Genomic DNA, 19,695 nt, shown 5'->3' with positions numbered 1-19,695 from the left:
ACAAATACCAGCAAGAAAAGGCAAGCATATGACAGAACTGATGAGAGAAAATGACACAGGCATGTAGAGCACAAGCCTTTAATGATGCAAACATACTAATCCTGTCACAAACCGCCCTCCCCCCCGACACACACACACACACCTACGCTCTTGTCAGCCACTGCTGGGAAATTCTGGTTAATTATCGTCTGTCTGGTGGATGCTTCTCACAGTGCTCTCTGATTCATCAGGATCAACACTCTAGCAAAACCAGGCCAAAATGGAGGCAGTTGGCCATGATGTCCTCAATGATGTTATCTTCGGCCCAGTTTGGTTAAGGGGAGCTTTCTTTTCTGGAGACCAAGGCTTTCCCTCCAGCTTAACCCTTACGGCTCTCGCTGCATGAATAATGGATGTACCACATGCCTTTAATGTAGCTATGAAGGAAAAATAGCGCAGCTCTCCGGAGGCCTTGGCAGACGATCTAGAGACTGGTTGCTTTTATCGATTGGTGATCTGCAGGAAGTTTTCCTCCTTTCCATTGGACCTAAACTTCTTACTTGGAACTGATTTTAAATATGAGATCTGGTAAGGCTTGAGGGGTTGAGAGGTTTCATACAATGTCCCCTCCCCCCAAAGGCCTCCCACAGGGCTCTCCACCAGCCTGTTGCTACAGGCTTTGTTACGTGTTGCGTCTCCCCCCAAAAGCATTTGTTTAACTTTGTGGGAAAGGCCATTCATCACCAGAGCAGCTGCACTTCTGTAAATAAAGATACCGAAGAAGGAGGCCAGTCAGACAGGAGTAATCGCTCCAATTAGAACAACCATGCAGAGGCCTAATTATAGAGAGGAATCTATTCTGCTGTGATTGATTAAGTTTGATTTGTAACACTGCTCGAAGATGCTGCTATTCAGAAAATAACTACACTATATTGACAAAAGTATTGGGACACCTGCTCATTCATTGTTTCCTCTGAAATCAAGGGTATTACAAAGTGTTTATCCTGCTTTTTGTTGGAGTAACTGACTCCGCTTTCCAAAGAAGCCTTGTAGATTTTGGAGCATTGTGGTGAGGATTTGATTGCATTCAGCATCAAGAGCGTTAGTGAGGTCATCCCAAAAGTATACACAGTTTCAAAGCTCCACAGTTTAATGCCTCTAGATCATGCCTGGCATTAGGCATAATGCTAAAAGGTGTGTGTTTACCTGCTCCAGAGAGCCCTATTCTATTGGTAATACTTTTCTACAGAGACAAGAGAAGCTGTGTGTCAACAATGGGTACAACTAAAAAGTAGCTGAATGCATTCTTTAGAAGAGGTGTCCATAAACATTTGGACATGTAGTGAGCGTCTGGGCTATGGGTACAACTGTGAGCTTTTCATATTGATGTAGGGTCAGCTTCTTCTTTGCAGGCTGTAGTTTTGGCTATAATAAGAAAGAAATAGCTGGAAACAAATGTTAAAGGGCAAACTCCATCAACAACCACTAACCTCGGTTAGGAGTGCAGGGCCTTCCATCTTCAGTTGGTGCCATGTCTGGCCTATGGAGCCAGGCAGAGTATTCACAGTTTTATTTGGTCATTTTTTCTGTACTTTAAACCTTTAGCTCTATGCATATTTTTCTGTTATTGATCCCTAAGGAACATGAATAACCTGCAATTATCATTATGTAAGTTATGTAAATAAGCAGGTATAGACCTGAAGACTCGACCCTAAAGATCTTTAGAGTAAGGGGTTAACCTCCGCACTTTCAGCACTGCCACTACTACACATAAGCATACACATTAAAACCACGACCACCCACCCACACATTCTGTCAAAAAAAGAGCCCTGCTTTCCTGCAGTTCCACAGGAGAATATGTTCTCTTTTTTCTTTTCCTTTTGGGGAGGGTGGGGGGTGGGGGGTTAATGCGACACTGGCATCTCTTCTGTCAGGATATGAAAACGCGCTGTCCTCCCACTCAAATGCGCCAAGCAGCACACCTCACTCTCGCCCTGCACAGATTAAACCCCCCAACTCAGTGTGGGGGCGTTTGTTTATTGAGCTGCTCGCGCAGCACAAGCAACGTGAGCGGCGTCAGGGCCGAAAGAAGCTGAAGCCTGTGTGTTTCTGCTCACGCAGGCCGAGACCAATGCACCCTGCTGAGCCTTTCTCACCACTGAACGTTCCTCAGAGCACTAGCAGGGGCAGGAGCTCTTTAATGCCAAAAATTAAAAAACACAGAAGCAGATCTAGACAGCAAAGGTAAAGCAGATGTCGAATTAGGTATGACTAATAACAAAAAAGACTATTCAGTATTCAGATGCCTCTTCCAATTAGAGGATTCAGCTATTTTGAGAGTACCTAACCAACACAGGTCTAAAATACACATATAGCCATGTATTCTGTATAGAACAGCACTGGTAGCAGAAAAGGATGCTCTGAAGAAGCAGATTTCTTTGGAGAGCACAATGCACAATGGCCATAGTCAGCTAGGGGGTCCTGTCATTTAATACTGGGGATGGCATGTCGGTATTGGACTGAAGTCATCAGAAAATGCAGGAACAGATATCAGAGGAGAATCAGGAATTAATTAAATGCAATCCTGCAGCAAATCTAGCCTCTGACAGCACACACTAATGTCATGTTATTAGCTAATGAGGAAGGTGCTGGGTGCATGTCCCCTGATTCAGACAGCTGTACCTTGTTAGGGAAGAACCTCCCAGCAGCTTTAAAAGCTCTGCTCTCACCGGCACGTGAGATAGAGGACGTTAACCCCCTGGCCAAGTAGCAAGAGCCAGAGGAGAGCAACTTAGCCTCCCCGCTAAGCAGTGAAAGCCAGTAGAGAGGACGCTAGCCTCCCGGCCATGAAGCGAGAGCCACCACAGACACTCATACTAGAGAAGTAGTGTTTTGGGAGTGTTTGGTGAACTTATAAATAAAACATATTTGGGTCTCTGAGCTTCTCATGGTCCTCCAGTTATGTTACTCTGCCTCTCCCTGGCATGAAATCACACAGAGAATATCTTCATGTGGGGGAATAGAGTGCTTGAGTATTTTGAGCATTAGAGCCTCTGTTCAGAAGCTTATCTCATATGAGGTGCATATAGAATATTTTGACCATACAGTATACAAACAACGACCCTCCATCCAGGGACAAACACATGCACCCTCCCTGCTGCCAGGTGCCCCCTCCTGAGAAACTGAAGTTTAGGCTGGTGTGTAATTGATTCGTGCCTCCAGGTGGCCAGCAGGTGGCAAGCTGTCTTTCTGCTCTGTGGGAATGCAGCGTAGTTTTTGGGGAGCATGCCGTGTTGTGGTAGCGCCGAGTGTCGCTTGGGTGCTCTTGTATGATTCATGTTGACATACTGAGGTCCAATCTGGGCCCATGTGGGTCTGGCTCCAGTCTCCTGCCTCCATCTGCTCCAGGCCTTCAGTATATGGGGAGTTGGCTGGGAGCTGCGGAGGCGAACGGAATGAGGGTTACTGGTGATGGACTCGATGAAGAGCCTGTGAACCATGGCGCTGAGAGGCGTGCTCATAATGATGCTGTGACTGACACTGTATCAGGCCTAATGGGAAGTGCTGAGGATACACTAGCTGAGTCTTTCATTTGCATCTGATTGCATCACAGATGCATCGACTACCAGCGTGAAAATGGTGGAGTGTTCTAAAATGGTCTCACTTGATGTTTGATGATGGATATGCTTGGTGCTTTCCAAAAGATGACAAGAAAGCGTACTGCCTCGTCCCTTAACGTTTAATTTTTTGTTCCCCCTCCTTCTGCATTTTTTTAACCATTTCCCTCTCCCTTTGTATCCCCATCTCCATCTTATCTTTCCTCTCCCCTTCTTCTATTTCCTTTCTCTCTCATTTTCACCTCACATTTCTTTCTGTTCCTCCTTTTTGTCCCTATTCTGCATTTCTCCCCTTGTCCCTCTTCCTTCAGTTCTCTCCATTTTTACCCCAGCTGTCCATCTTTATACATTTCTTTCCCTTTTCCCTCTCCCTTTTTCTCCATGTCTCCCATTTTCAACTCCCTATATTCCCTCGTCCCCTTTCTCTCTCCTTTTTACCCCCTCCCTCCACTTCTCTCCTCCTTCCCTCTCCCTGGTTCCCACTCTTCCATGTTCTACGTTTCTCTCTTCTTTACATCTCCCTTTCTGGCCTCTTTTCTCTCCCCCCCCCCTCCCCCCCACCACCCAATTTTTGTTATTTCTCTATTTGCATCTCTCTCCTCTTCCATTTTCCCAATTATGTCTCTTTCTCATTCCCACTCTTCTTTTCTTCTTTCTCCCTTTCCCTGACTTACTCTCTCTCTCTCTCCCCTACTTCCCACTATCTCTTTTTGGCAGTTAAGCATCTAAATATAAAAATATACACATGACTTATTAAGAATATTACTTTTGCTTGTAGACGCGTCACATCCCTGCCCGTTAACACTCTCCACCTTAATTCCATCACAGAGTTCAGTTTTGGGCTTTAAAACAGCTCAGTCTTCCTGCCCTCATTAAAACCGGCGCCGGGAGCGCGCCCGTTATCCTCGCGGGAAATAATCAAGCACTGAGTCAAATTCACTTTGCAGCACCGCCGCCCACGGGAGGAGAGAGAGCGCGCGCGCGCCGTGGCCGTCACCAGCTTGTCTTGTGCCCCCCCCCTCCCCTCCTTTTCCGCCGCTAGTGGGCGCTTTTGTCTTTTGGGAGGTCCCCACGCGCTCTCACCGCGGACGGAGGAGGGAACGGCAGAGGCAGAGAGGGACTGCAGCCGGTGGGGCAGCAGCGCAAAAAAGAGAAAAGTCAACGAGAGAAACGGAGAGAGAGAGACACAGAGAGAGAGAGAGAGAGAGAGAGGGAACGGATGAACGGCGCGCTGTGAGCATGTGCTGACCGGGGAAAAACAGGAGACACCGGTTCCTTCTTTGGTGGGCGGAGAAGAGGGACCACGGATAAACGGGCGCCTAACGGGGGGATGCATAACAGGTAAACGGGTGAACGGGCGCGCGCTGACATGAACCGTAAAACCCCCGTGAACGACGGGCTGGAGACGATGAGACCCACCCCCACGGGGATACGCCGGCGGCAGTGCGCGTGAGAAGCGCCCGAGCCTCGAGCCAAGCGTGACTGGACAGAGGGGGGGAAGGCTTTTCGCCCCCCCGCCTCCCCAAATTCATTCATCCCCTTGCACCTCAGCGCCGAGAAGAGGAGTGCAGAAACTTTCCCCATGGCCCTCGTCATGGAACCTGTTAGCAAATGGAGTCCCAGCCAAGTGGTGGACTGGATGAAAGGTAGGCAGGTGGTGTTTTTTTTTTTTTTTTTTTTTTTTTTTTGGGTGGGGGGCTAAAACTGTGCACCGTGGCGGGGAGGAATTCGGGGCGAAACGCCAAAATTGGGCTTGTTTATTTTTGGTTAGCTTAAGGATTACCACTGAAGGCTATGCTCCTTTATGCTTAAACACTGTTCAGTTCAGTCACAGTACAAATAGAGAGAGAGAGAGGAAAATACAGAGAATACACAAAAATATAGATTTTTTTTGTAGTTTAATAAGTGAGGATAAAGCTGTTAATCGAACAGGTGTTTGGTGCTCATGATAAATTCACACAGCTAATCAGACCCTCCAGTCCAAGTGTGACGACTCTTTTATTTTGTCCGAGCCTTTACTGGATGCAGTAATGCCTGCTTACCTCCATCATCACACACACGCTGTAGAGATGATATGAAACACACTCACCTGAAGGGAAAAGAGTAGCTACAAGTTTATACAGGAAAGCAGAGAAGCAGCGTTAGACGATGAGGGAAGAGCAGCGGCTCTGAGAGCGGGGGTGGGCGGGGCTACGCGAGTGGGCATTATTACATCACAATAACAGAGAGTCTGACACGAGCTCGTCTCTGATGATATCATTAGTAGCTGAGGGGTTTAAAGCTCACAGCTTTTACCTAAAAATATGCATTTCATTGAACTGGTTTCAGTGTTAAATAGTAAAAGAAGGCTAGCACTTTTCTTCTGTGCACATTCACATTTACAAACACTTTTTTTAGTGAAATAGTCCACTATATATACACTGATTATGCGCTAAATATAGCGTTTTGGGACACTTCTGGGTGAATACTGGTTAGCAGGAGTGAGCAGCGTACGGCGCTAAACAATGTTCATGATTTTTTACAGTTAATAAAAAAAGTGGTGCTGTTTATTCATACATGCACACTGTTGCTGCGTCCGCAAACACTCACTGTTAAAGAAATAGTGCACTATGTAGGCAGAGTTTATTCTGTGTGTTTGTGGACATTTCCGGATGGATAATGGTTAGTAGGAGTCAGCAGAGCTGAGTGCTAAATGTTCATGATTCTCTTTCAGTTTAAAATAAAAAGTAGCACTGTTTGTCTATATATATATATATACACTGTTGCTGCATTCAGAAACGCTCCTTGTGTGAGAAATAGCGCACTAAATAGATTAAATGAACACTATGGATAACGGTTAGCAGGAGTAAGCAGCGTATAGTGCAAAACACTGGGAGATATTCATGATTTCTCATGATTTCACTTTTCATCGACACATGCACTGTTGCTGCGCCCGCTGTTAGAGAAATAGTGCATTATATACAGTATACTGAATTCACACTGTGTGTTTGTGAACACTTCTGGATGGATAAAAGCTACAGGCATGACTAGAGAGCTAAACACTTTGAGATGTTCATGACTCTTATTACAAAATTTAGACTGCGATCTGTCTTCCTCATCTCGCTCATCGCTCATCTCGCTTAGTCTCACTCATCAGTTTACATGCTCGATTTACAGATCTGTACAACACCTCCGCCTTCCCCTTCATTACTTGCAAAGTACTCTCTAGCACAAAAATAACCTATCCCTGTCTGTCCCTCTTGTCTCGCATGCTCACGTTGCATAACTGTCAACTACTAAAAGAACAGACATCTATACCAACTATTACAAATACTACTAATTACACTCTGCAACACTTCAGATGATGTTCACATACTTTAAATACTTCAAATACCAACAGGCATTTTGAGTTCATCACCATTATTGAGGTATTCTGTGGTCAGTGCTATTTTGTGGTCAACTCAGATTAGCTTCTTTTTACATGTGAATTTGTGTGACGATCGTGTTGCTTGTTGTGCGGGTCTTCTGTCCTCTGAAGCAGCTTATGTTAACCTTATATCCATGAGTTGTTTGTATTAGCCATGCTAGAAAACAGACATCCACACAGGACAGCAAAAACAGGTGTAGTCATGGATGATCAGTTATTGTTCTCAAGTTGATGCAAATGTAACTCGTTCATGCAGATTTCTCCTGTACAACACCTGGCGAATTCTTCCTCTCTAGAGAGGCCGCCCAGGTGCTCGTTCAGTCTCCTGACCTGACTACTGCAACTCTCCTCTGGCTGGTCTCCCTCTGTGCACCATCAGGCCCCTGCAACATATCCAGAATGCAGCAGCACGGGTCGTCTTCAACGTTCCTAAATTCAGCCATGTCACTCCATCGCTGGGTTCTCTTCACTGGCTTCCTGTGGCCGTCACATTCAAAACCCTGACTCTGGCCTACAAAGCCAAGAACAGACCAGCCTCTACATACTTGCAATGGTCAAAAGCCGATCTGCAGCAAGAGCCATTTGAGCTTCAAGTATGGCTCGGCTTGACCCGCCATCTCTTAAAATCCATGGAAGACAAGTGTCCAGGCTGTTTTCTGTCCTGGCACCAAAGTGGTGGAACGAACTTCTCCTGGGTGTCTGAACAGCAGAGTCACTCGCTGTCTTCAAACGCAGACTAAAGACCCACCTCTTTTGAGAGTACTTGGACGAATATTAGAGTACTATGGTCTCCATATTGACTTGTGTTTAGTAGTTATTCTTGAGTAAATAGCGAAGCACTTTTGTAAGTCGCTCTGGATAAGAGCGTCTGCTAAATGCTGTAAATCCATATTTATCCAAAGAACAGTCCTAGGCCAACGTCCCAATTTAGCACCACTCACTGTAAGAATACCTCAGAAATGGTGCGTTGTGACTTTAAACACAATAAACACACATAACTGACAGAGACCGATATACAGTAGCTAGGCTTGTGAGTTGTGAGTAAACATAGATCTGTTAGCTATCTGGCTTGTTCCGGCCGTCTTTCTGATAGCCCATCACCACATTAGGGAGTCAAACAGCTTGTCTTAACTAGAAACATAACTTATCTATGTGTAAAAACACAGCTGAAATAATCGCTAAAACGAATTGTAATTTAGTTACAGAGTGTTGATTTGTTTGATTGTTTTCCCTTGGTTGTGAATTTGTCAGTGAAATGTTACTCAAAGAGCACCAGCATCCACTTGGACGTAGGTTTGTTAATGTTAGTTAGTGCTGTATTGTGTATTAAGTTAAGAAGTAAATCCTTCAGTATGTCACACAGCGTATGTCTAAAAGTATCCAGACACCGTTTCTAATTATTCAATTCAATCTTTTGGTGCAAACTGTGCAAACACAAAGCTTACTGAATGTCCATAGAAAAGCAGTGGCAATAGAATGGGGACGCTCTGGAGGAGCAGCATTAGTTCACCATGCTCAATACTAAGAGTTGTCCAGAATGGTATAAAGCTCCCCTCCAGCAAGTGATGGAGCTACAACAACTTGGGGTGCCAAAACTAATCACCCAACATCAGTACCTGACCATACTAATGTTTTTGTTGCTGAATGCAGTCGATACCTTATAACAATGCTCCAATAGTGTGATGCCTTCTAAGAAAAGTAGTGTAACTGCAGCAAAGGCAGAAGAAACTGCCTATTAATAACTTTTTTTGGAAACGTTGTTGGACGAGTCTAGAGACTTTAGAATATATCGTGTATCAACTCCTTTTGAAAATATTAAACAACTGGCTTGTCTAAATGCATGTACCATCAGTTAAGTGCAGTTGGACTATGGATTTATCTGACCTGTGAACCTAATTTGTCCCCTTTCTTTTTAGCATATGAGGAAAGGTAATGGAGAGCATTTCATAGAATTCCCCTGTCTGATCAATTATTCATATTGCCTAATCATAATGCAATAATGCAAGATGAGACTGGTCTTTCAAATATGCACAGAACTGTTTGGAGCCTTCCTTTGTCACCTTATGTTCTTAATGGGAAACTAACAATGAACAAGCGGATATTCCTCAGGGTTTGCTTTAGCAGTGAATGTGTAATACTGACGCGCCGCCAGTACCATGGCTTGTTGTCCAATAGTTAAAGTCAGCAGGCCGTGATTTAAAACTTTCTTTACCTATGATAGTTTTGCATTACAGGTAGTTTAGATAGTGACTCTTAATTTGTTGGCTTTTCTCTGTGTAAAATTCCCTGTAATCTTTAATCTCCATGTTTGTTGTTTTTAGAATTTAAATCGATGAATGGACCAATAGAAATGCTCCAAAATGACTTGGAATACATTTTTTTACATTTTTACATTTGTCATAACTGTTGCTGTAGTCTCCATACACTCTGCATGTTGTCTCTGTGTGTGTGGTCACTACTGCTACAGCATCTTTAAGAAACAGGTGAGAGAGACTGTGACAGTTGTTGACAGTTGAGTTGACGGTTGGAGCCAGGCATACACACTTCAGTGGTTCAGGGACTATGTGTGTGAGTATGTGTGTGTGCTTGTCAACATGCTCGAAGGAGCATCAGCTAAAGGACACTTGTGCTGGCTAACGTCGTTTTAAGAGTGATGAGGGAGGAAAGCACCATCTACCCACCTGGAGAGAGCATGGCCAATTGTGCTCTCGCAGACTCAGCTGCTAATGGCAAAGAGGCATGGCTCGGGATTCAAATGTGCAACCCCCAGGTCTATAGTTGCATTGCATTTGATCGCTGAGCCACTCATCATTCACCCACATCATTCACCTACTTTCAAAGTGGCCTATACATACTCCATCCATAAATACTTTTAAAATGTCTAATTCTACACAATAACAAATTAAACCTAAAAATTTTGCCAGGTTGGAAATGACAATGCCAAATGTTCCACCATGCTATTGTTAACGAGTATTTTTTACACAACAAAAAAGCGACATAATGATTCATCTGATTTATTGGTTGCATTTCTTTTGAAGGCCCACTTATGCTCAACGTTAAATATGAATACGCATACGGACGGAGCCTTCTGTCCGCACTCATTCATGCGTTAATTTTGTCCGTATTTGCACACATTCTGTGAAAGCTTACGGATTAGGACAGAACGGAGCATTACCACTGGAAATCACAGAGGCAGAGTAGCCAATAGTTCAATCGAAACACGACCATGTGGACACAACTAAGTAGAAACTATGGCGGAAAAGAAACTTATAGTGGAACTTTTTTACACCAGTTACAAACATATACACCGCTGCCTCTTTCATCTTTTTTGTGGTAAATATATTATCACAACTTCCTCCACCGCTGCCACTGCCCTCTACCAAATGTATTGCTTAACTTCCATACCAACACAAAGGATGCATAGAAGTATGTGGGTAAACGAGCCTTTAAGGGGTTTTGTTGCAAGTGTTATACTTGTGTGGCTCCAACAAGTACAGAGTCTAGTACATTGGTTAAAAGTAGCTTGTTTAGCTAAATGACGAATCAGAATCAGAATCTCTTTATTTCACCAAGTATGTTACACATACAAGGAATTTGTCTTGGTGAGAGCAACACATATGACAAGTAACAAAAACACAGAACACAGATTATTTATAGTATTAAACTAAAGGAAAATTTCACTAAACAATAAATAGGATAGGGGATAAATTAAAAAAAGAAAAAGTACTACAGGTAGCAAGAACTGAAGAAGCTGAGAGATGTGAAACAGATTTAGTTGAAATGTTTTAGTAGCATTGTATTCAATGTAATGTTGCAGAGTCTTGCCTCCTGTTGTGTAGTCAGTTGTAATCTGAGGTCCAGTTTGTTGTCAAAAGAGTGTAAAGAATAACTGCTGGACTTTAATTGCTGCTGGACATTATTTGAATAGTCCCTCAATCAAAACCAAAAAAATGTAAATATAATAAGAATTTACAACACTTGGATGCAAATACTTTGCAGGCAATGGATCTCATAGATATCACCAAAGGCTCATCTGTGCATGAGGTCAACATAGGCTACCCATCTGGGATGAACTGACAGGGCTTCTTTGGCAACATTCTGCTGGGCCTGGGCATTCATCTGGATGTCAATTTGGTAAATGCCAACAACCTAAATATTGTTTGGACCTCCTTCAGCAGGATAATGCGCCCTGCTACACTACAAACACTGTTTGGGAATGGTTTAAGGAACATAACGAAGAACTGAAGGTGTTTGCATGGCCTACAATTTCTTTAGATCTCAGTGTGACTCAGTCCGATCTGTGGTCTGGAGCAACACCTTTGAAGTTGTGGGCTGCATATTCTCATTAAGTTGATGTGTTCTGTAATGCTTGTTCGCCCTAGCAACAGTTGCACAGCTCACATCAGTTGTAGACCTTATATAGATAAAAGCCTTCTGCAGCTTAGACCGAATAAGGCAGGCTTGGCTATCATATATTGAGAGACATGATGACGCTGATGAACAGCTCATTTCAGAGAGCGTCTTCAAAGTGTGTGTGTGTGTGTGTGTGTGTGTGGAGCGGGGGGCATTGTTACATGAGGCTTGGAACAAGTTGCATTCTGTGGCTCATGATGGGTTGGAGTGAGTGAGTCAGACAGCCGGTGTGTGCTCGATGGATCACTGTGCTCCGCGTACACCCGCAGGCCTACACATTTACACTCCGCCAGTACCCTCCATGGCATTACTTAACCAGCGTGATTAAAGCGGTGCTGGCGCTAGAAATGCTACGTGGGTCCTCTCAGTATAAAGGTTGCCTGGGGTGGAGGGAACTCATTCGCTCGTGATAACTGTGGAGCGTTCGTAAATGTTCCATGGATTTGTCCGCTCCCCCTGGATGCTTCTTTTCATTTTTTTCTGCAGCTTTGACAAATGCTCAAAGGAAGACACTACAAGTTCCCCCAACAGCCAAGCTATCATGCTCTTAAAAGACATGGGCTTATCTGCATTTAGCAATTAATAGGTACTTGAACATGGACAGAGGCAAGGCAGGCGAGGGAAGATGAGTCAGTCAGAAGGAGGATGCTGTGCTAAGTCAGATGAGAACAGAAAGGCAATGATTTGGGACAGGTTACATTTTCAGTACAGCCTTAAACAGGAATTCCTCCAGGTTTTGTGCTAAATTTTAAGGTCATATTTGTCTAATAACAACACAGATGAGCTTCACATTCATGGGTAGGAGTGCTGGGTTATTAATCACAGGGTTGTGGTTTGATACCCATGTACACTAAGCAGCCAATGATAGGCCCTGCTTCAAGAAGCTGAGGAATTTCATTGAACTGTACAAGTGCATATGTTTAATGGCAATAAAAAAGCACTTTACTTTTAGGGCTGCAACTAACGACTGCTAACATTTTTAAATTAATTGACTAATCAGTCAGGCTTCTTTCAGCATAGTTTGTTAGACAGTCACTAACAGTACTTTAATTATTTGTCATTTATCATAGTCATTTAGTCACTGTGGAACACTTTAGCAAAAAAAAAACCCCAAAAAACAGTAGCCCATATTTATCAATATTTTTGAGTTTTTACTCAGTTTTCCTCCCCAGTTCCTCTAGGGAAGGAATTGGGGATAACCAATTATCCAACCCACTCATTAGTACTCTCCTCAATCGCATATAATGCTCCCGACACTGGGAGTGTGACACATGCCTCCTCCAACACATGCGCAACCAGCCACTGCCTCTTTTCGACCTGTAGCTGATGCAACGTAACTTGGCAACCAACGTGCTCGGAGGAGAGCACCAGGTACCCAGCTTTGATGCATCAGTTAACAGGCGCCCATGCTGGCCAGCATCGCACTGTAGTGATGTGGGGAGAGAGAGCAAGAGAACCATCTACCCATCCGGAAAGAGCAAGGCCAATTGTGCAGCACGATGACAGGCAGCATGAGTAGGAATTTGAACTGACTGCCATCTAAAAGGACATAAACTGTTTCCAGATCAGCATTGTGTACCATGAGAGGTTTGATAAGTGTGGGCCAGTGTTTACATGATTGATCCGATTCCTACTTGCAGTGTGCACCAACATCACGGTAACTATAGGAACTAAACTAACCTTTGTAATTCGATACAAGTTCTGACACAAAATAAAAAAAAATTAAAAACAAACACACAAAATAAAAACAAACACACAAAATAAAAACAAACGGCTGCTGTAGGGTCGTTTATATCTTGTTCACTACACCACTGTAAAACATGGTGTGGTCTGAAACGCTCACACAGTCCTGACCAGGCAGAGAAGACATGTTTCTGTGACCTTTAGCTTTCAGTTTAAATCAAGGTTTATAGGTTATTTCTTTCACAAAACCAATTCAACAGTCCTGGTATGAAAGTGCACTTATATGTCGAGTTACTTGTCAATCGCTATCGATATCCAGTTGTATCGGCCTGCCCTAGAAATGATGTGCTCTCATCAGATCCATGAGGAGAACTGGACCCACGTCTGCGCTGGTGATCAGACCATCACGTCAGACGATGATGAATAAATCCCTCAAGTCAAACGAGGGAGACAGAAGTGAGTGAGCAGAAGGGAACGAGGGGAAAGCAATGCCAAGATACGGTATGAAAGAGAAGAAAGCCTGAGGCGATGGAGATGGTTAGGCAGGCTGTTTTGGATGAAAATAACCAAAAAATAATAATAATAAACACGCTCCCAAATGACATCAGATATTTTGGCATAGTGGGACAAAGCAAGAGAGGGAGAGAAGTAAAGGAAGGAAGAGAGAAAAAGGACAGAGAGAGAAAATAAGTCAAAGGAGTGAAAGAGATGGTGGAAGTAGTGCTAGAAGAGAGAGAGAGGGAACAAATGAAGATAGTAAACAGGCAAGAGAGAGAGAACTGATAGAAAAAGGAAAGAAGAGGCTAAGGATAGAGAGAGGAGGGAGATAAAGAGATGGATAGAGAGGAAGCTGAAGCTCTAGGGAGAGAGTGAAGCTGTGGGTCCTCTCCTGTGGTCCAGAGGCTCCTTGCTGAACGAGAACTGTTAGAACTGTGTTTTTTTTCTGTGTGTGGGTTTGGAGCTCACGAGGGTGGGAGAGCATTCTTTTCCTCCACTCTTTTTCCTCCGCTTTTTGTTGTCGTGCCTCTGAACTTCTCAGCGGCGGTAGAGGAGGGCTGATTAATATTCATGTGGAGGAGAAGAGAGAAGTGGAGCCTCTGTTTTGGGGGGTGAGATACATTTAGGGGGGGTGTGTTAGCACAGAGGCCCAGGAGACCTGCCATGATTTAGAGGAGCGCCAAGACGTTCATGCTGCTCCGATAGAGTGGAGGATGCACAGAATCACACACACACACACAAATGCAAAAAACGAAGGGGCTGATAAAATAATAGTTTGGTCGATGCGACTGGCCAATATAAAGGTTCCACCTTTACTTCGGATCAGAAAACCTGGATAAGCTGGTATAACTAGGAACGTCATATTTTGATGGATCAGGTATTGGCTCCTTTAATTTCAACCCAGTTCTGAGGCTTTATTTTAACCACAAATGTTCATAGTGCCACCTGGTGTCCTCAAGGTACCATTAACAAGCAGCAGTGCAGATGTTCTCTGAATATAAATAAAAGAGTTTAGAGACTGCATTGTGGAGCTATTTTCCATTGAAACATGAAAACAGACCATGACATCTAAAACTTTATAAAACTCTGTTTTACCAGCGGGAGAACCGCATGGCTTTCTGTGCTTTTAAACTAGCACTGAAGAGCTCATTCAGAACCAAGTGAAGGGTTTACTAACGGTCATACACGCTGGAGAAATCCCAATCATAGCACAATAGCATAATTTTAAGAAAAGTCTTTACTAAACTAAATCAATCAGCCCAAAATGTTTAATTATAGAAACTGTTACTAAAAATAAAGGTATTTTACTTTTAATTTCTTCTACTTTAATGAGTAGCTCAACTTATCTAAACTGTGTGCCTGTATTATTTGTACAGCCACAAATTGGATTGGCTTGGTATCGGCTGATGCTCAGCATTAGCAGACTCAGATTCGATCAGGGGGCAAAATGACTGGATCAGGACATCCTTATTATTAACCTTACATTCGCAGAAATCATTTTCAGCTCTAACCTTAGTCCTAACCAATGTTAAAATGTGAGAGACCCCATATAGATATATCAACAGATACCACTGATTTATCCTTCAGTCAACAACACAGACGCAGGCTGCCTCCCAAAACACATACCATCACCCTAATTAGCAGTGGGGAACACCCAGGGCCTTTGCGAGTTCTCCTATAAAATAGGAATTTGAGTGTGGTTTATTTTGAGAGTGCTATGATCTCCCACAATACACTCATAATTTAGAGTAAACATCATAGCTTGTTTCTAAGCCACATAACGGTGAACAGCGCACTGTTTTTACTAACCTGAATTCAGTTTGTGTGTACAGAGCTTTAAACATGGCTCAGCCTGATGCATGTTGATAATGTAGGGTAGGGGGGGTGAGGGAGTAGGGATCCATTGCAGTGACAGCCCCAGTTTCATACAAGCCCCTGGTAATCCAGTGCCACAAAATGATCACTGTAGACTTTCAATGATTTTTTCATTTTACAAAAATGAAGCACTTTTTCTTGCGCCTGGCACAACAAACCACAAATCACAAAGAAGAGAATTAAAAGGAATCATAACAAGAACATGTAAATCTTTGAGGAGAAAAGTAGGTCCTTGTGTAAAACCTTTAATAAAGTCTGTATGAGGAAATTAAGAGCGCCACACAAATTAGCATACATAAATGGGTAAATCTGTCATATTCTAATGTATTTCGCAGTCACCAGTTATGCAAACTGACAAAATGTTAGACAAAATGTGGTTCATCTACAAAGTCGAACTAGATCAGATATGATTGTGGGTGTAGACTTCCTTTGAGGCCAATACTGCCATGTTTTCTGTGTGTTTAGTAGCAGACGTTTGGGATATTACTGACAAGCAGTGAAGTTCACTCAGTCAAGGGCAGGGATATCACAGCTAAAACTGCCTGACAAGTACTCATTTAAACAGAAAGGCCTTTTAATCAGTGTTTTGAAAAGGTCTATGGTGAGGTAACCCTCATACACCATGAGCAGCCGCCAAACCGTGGCACTTCTGCTTGCACTCGTCACATTCACTTCCTCAGACAGCAGTTGTGTAACACATTTATGTGTGTGCTATAACTTGATGCTGAGCAAATGTGCTTTAATCCTATAGACGCTGGAATGCAACAGTTGGCGACTAAGTGAAAGAATTCTTGTGTGTGTGTGTGTGTGTGTGTGTCAGAGAGAGAGAGAGAGAGAGAGTGCATCTCCCCTGGATTAGATCACTGACTTAGAGCTTAAGCTCCAATTAAGTGCTACACAGCCACATTGCCGCAGTCTCTCCTGCGTCATCTGATGTGCACCTTGGTCACCAATATGGGCAATACGGCAATGAGACATGATAAGACATGAAACATGATATGCGTTACCGTATGTCAGTTTTCTGCAGTCTCTCAACAAGCATTGCATGAGTTTAAACATAAACGATTTGGAAAAAATTATGAACCAAGTACATAAATGAACTGGAGATTTCTGGTTGCAGACTGGTCACAGTTACATTAGTATGCATGATCACTATTTTCAACTGGGTCTTTTGCCATCATTTTTACCTTAATATTGTTGCTGACCATATTGTCCATTTTGTTATCTTGCATGTTTGTTTACACAAAAAGTAAAGGTTACCAATATTGTTGGAGACAGAGCCTGAGTCTGTGAGTAGCAGCGACATCCATCGTGTAGAAAAAGAGTGCAGTGCACTAACGCAATGACCAACGCATCAGTAATGACACCGGCATACACACAGAGCGGACTGCAACAGGTGAAGCTGTGTTGCTATGCGGTAAGCCTTGGGCACACAACTGGACTTTTAAAGGCAAAAGAGACTATTAAAAGACTGGTTATCTCACACTGCCCCACTAAGTTTTGTGAATTTTTATGGCAAATAAAAAATTATTACTAGAATATGCTTGGTTTCAGATCAGGTACAAAATGGCACATGCTTACAGATGGCATTACTCGCTATATAGCCAAAGCGATGCTGCCACTGAAAAAAAAAATGCTACACTTTGACAGACATAATGAACTGTCAAAAAAGACCTCCCAAAACAAAATTTTTTTTAATTATTAAATTAATTAAACAAACTAATAATGGTGTTATTAATTCATACAATTATTAATTAAATGTGCATTGCTCTTTAAAAAGTATAATTGCATTATTACATTATTGTAATATCATCATATCAGTGCCATTAAATGGTCTTAGAATGACATTTGATCATTTATCACAGTTATTTCTGGTCCAATAAATAGCTCAAAGGAAAAAAAAACAGTTATTTTGACAGGCCTATCAACAAGCCCAGTCCTGAAAGCTTTGAGTCTCCAGTCAAGCCAGTGGAAATGCGGGTGGAGTAACTGGTTCGAAATAGAAGCAGGATCTGTGGGTTTGCAGTGCAACTGGCCCGAGGTGCTTTTATAGGCCGCTGGGAGGCGGCTTTGGCAGAGATTCACTTCTGTGAAAGTGGTTCCTATTCTTTGTCCTGAGATAACCTCTCCAGCATGGTCAGCTTTTCTGACCTGCAGCCTTGGTGCTCTGCCATTTAGCACATCCCATTTTTTTGTCATCTTTTGTTAGTTATGTAAAGCATGACTATTCAAATACATTTCTGAGCCTTTTGGATCTGGCTGGTCACACCACAGGCTGTCAGAAGATCAACTAATGATCTTCTTCGAAGAACTTCGAAGAAGCTGCAGCCGTTTTTTATAGGCTGTTGTCTGTGACAAGAACGTATCCACCTGGCAGCTTAGAAAGATCACTAATCAGTTCCGACTGTATATCGACATCTCTATTGCTGACATTTACAATATTGATGGCGGCAATTAATGGGTGTAGTAGCCTGTGTGTGGCGCATGTTAGATCAATGACAAATAGAGCCCAGTGCTAGTTGAAGCCCAGTTGGATAGCTGAGGATCTTCAGAGGAAGACGTGATGCAGGAGCAGCCCCCCAGCATCCAGATTCCAATTTGCTGTCGCCACTTTCTCTCTTGTTTTAATATTAAACTGGGGGAGCACCAACCCCATTAAGAGAAGCGCCTCTGTATAATGGCAGTGTCAACTCTGGATTGATAGAGACAGTCGTCTGCACGTAGGCTGGCAGTCAGTTTAAGCTCTAATGCATTTGCGCTTCAAACCCCTTCACACAAACACCCCCCACCCCCACCCCCCATACCCCTTCCGCCCCCGAAGTCTCTACTTGTTTATTCCGGTTGGTTGTTCTGCCTAAACTCTTTACCAAAAAGAAGGCAGTAAGCAGCAGCAGTCACAGCAGCGGCGGCTTAAACGCTGTGACTGAAAGATGAAAGGCAGCATAAAGGCAGGGCTTTTTCCCCCAGCAGCTCTGCCGCTATAATTGATTGTGATGTATGAAGGTGCATTAGCTGCTTTTTGCAATCAGATTTGTTTTCTTCCTCACTGAAGTGGGTGATGCTCACAGGATAATGACTGTGCACCTTGCCTGCGCCCTCGGCCTCTACTCGTGTTGCTCACACATACATACACACACCCTCACATGCGCACACAAACATGCCCCTCTTGTCTCCAGGCTGGATATTTTAAGTATTCCTGGCTTGTCTCCTGGGTGTGTCCTATGGGAACACATGAATAGAATATTATATTTCGAATGACCCGGTGAATGTGGACAGGGCAGGCTCTAGAAAGGGTGTGTGTTTGTACTTGTAGTCACCATCAAAAACTCATAAAAATGTTTTTTTTTTTCCCTAAGCCAGGCTTGCACTACGTTTTATAGTCTCTAAGAAAGTTCTAGTCAGAAAAGAAGTTGCATGTGCTGACCACAGATCAGCTGAATAAAGATGTGAAGATAATTAGATTACTTGTAGTTTGCTTTCCTTGTAACAGTCCTTTTAAGATTGTGATTCTAATTTGGGATTTTACAATTTTGTATTTGTTTGTCTGAAAACATGCAGACTTTACAGTGCACTGTAACAATCCCAAAATGCACCACAATATGTTGAACCATGTACACCAGCTGACATGGAATATCCTTAATTCATTGCGTTGTCAGGTTGTAAGATTCGTGTGCAGCTTCTCTAAGGAAGACCAACACTCAGATTGCTTGTGTGACTCACTCTGCTGTTGCACAGCAGTGAACTCACACACAACGTTTTGTCCCAAGGTGTCCCAAATCGTTTACTACCTTGTTGAATTCTGTTCCTATGTAGTGATCTGTATTCTCACATGTAGGGAAACATTAATAGGAGGCAGCTAATGTCTTTCAACAGTCATTTAAATAAAGAATGGTCATTTAAAGTCAAATCTGTTACCTAAACCTAAATAAAGTAATAATTCTTATGTTATTGTTTTTTTTTCTTACATCTCTCATGCTAAATTTAACAGCATGTGAGAGAAAACGAGTTTTTTGACAGTAAGGTACTCAAACAGTAATATGATGTTTGTAGCTTTTGCCTTTGACTATTTTACCACTTTTTATACCACTATTTTTTTTACCACAGTTTTATTTCAAAAATAACAAGCATAACAGGACTGATAGGTCCTAGGTTGATCCTATTGCTCTCTTATCTGTTCGTTAGCTGGCTAATGTAGAATTTGTACATTAATAGAGGGGGATCATA

At 42.9% G+C, this 19,695-nt stretch overlaps 1 protein-coding gene across 8 annotated transcripts in view; it reads left to right on the top strand.

Annotated features, from left to right (window-relative positions):
• Positions 1–4,691: 4,691 nt before the first annotated feature.
• Positions 4,692–19,695, top strand: part of cnksr2a (connector enhancer of kinase suppressor of Ras 2a) — a 157,369-nt gene continuing 142,365 nt past the window's right edge. For all 8 annotated transcript variants that reach the window (XM_072690210.1, XM_072690198.1, XM_072690195.1 and 5 more), the window contains exon 1: positions 4,692–5,242. In XM_072690210.1, coding sequence (XP_072546311.1) covers positions 5,179–5,242 — 64 coding nt within the window. In that variant the 5' untranslated portion in view covers positions 4,692–5,178. The remainder of the gene's footprint in view (positions 5,243–19,695) is intronic.

This window comes from Salminus brasiliensis, chromosome 1, assembly GCF_030463535.1.
Source record: "Salminus brasiliensis chromosome 1, fSalBra1.hap2, whole genome shotgun sequence".
Taxonomy (NCBI): domain Eukaryota; kingdom Metazoa; phylum Chordata; class Actinopteri; order Characiformes; family Bryconidae; genus Salminus; species Salminus brasiliensis.
The sequence above is the reverse complement of the archived record's forward strand: the minus strand, read 5'-3'. Positions and strand labels throughout refer to the sequence as shown.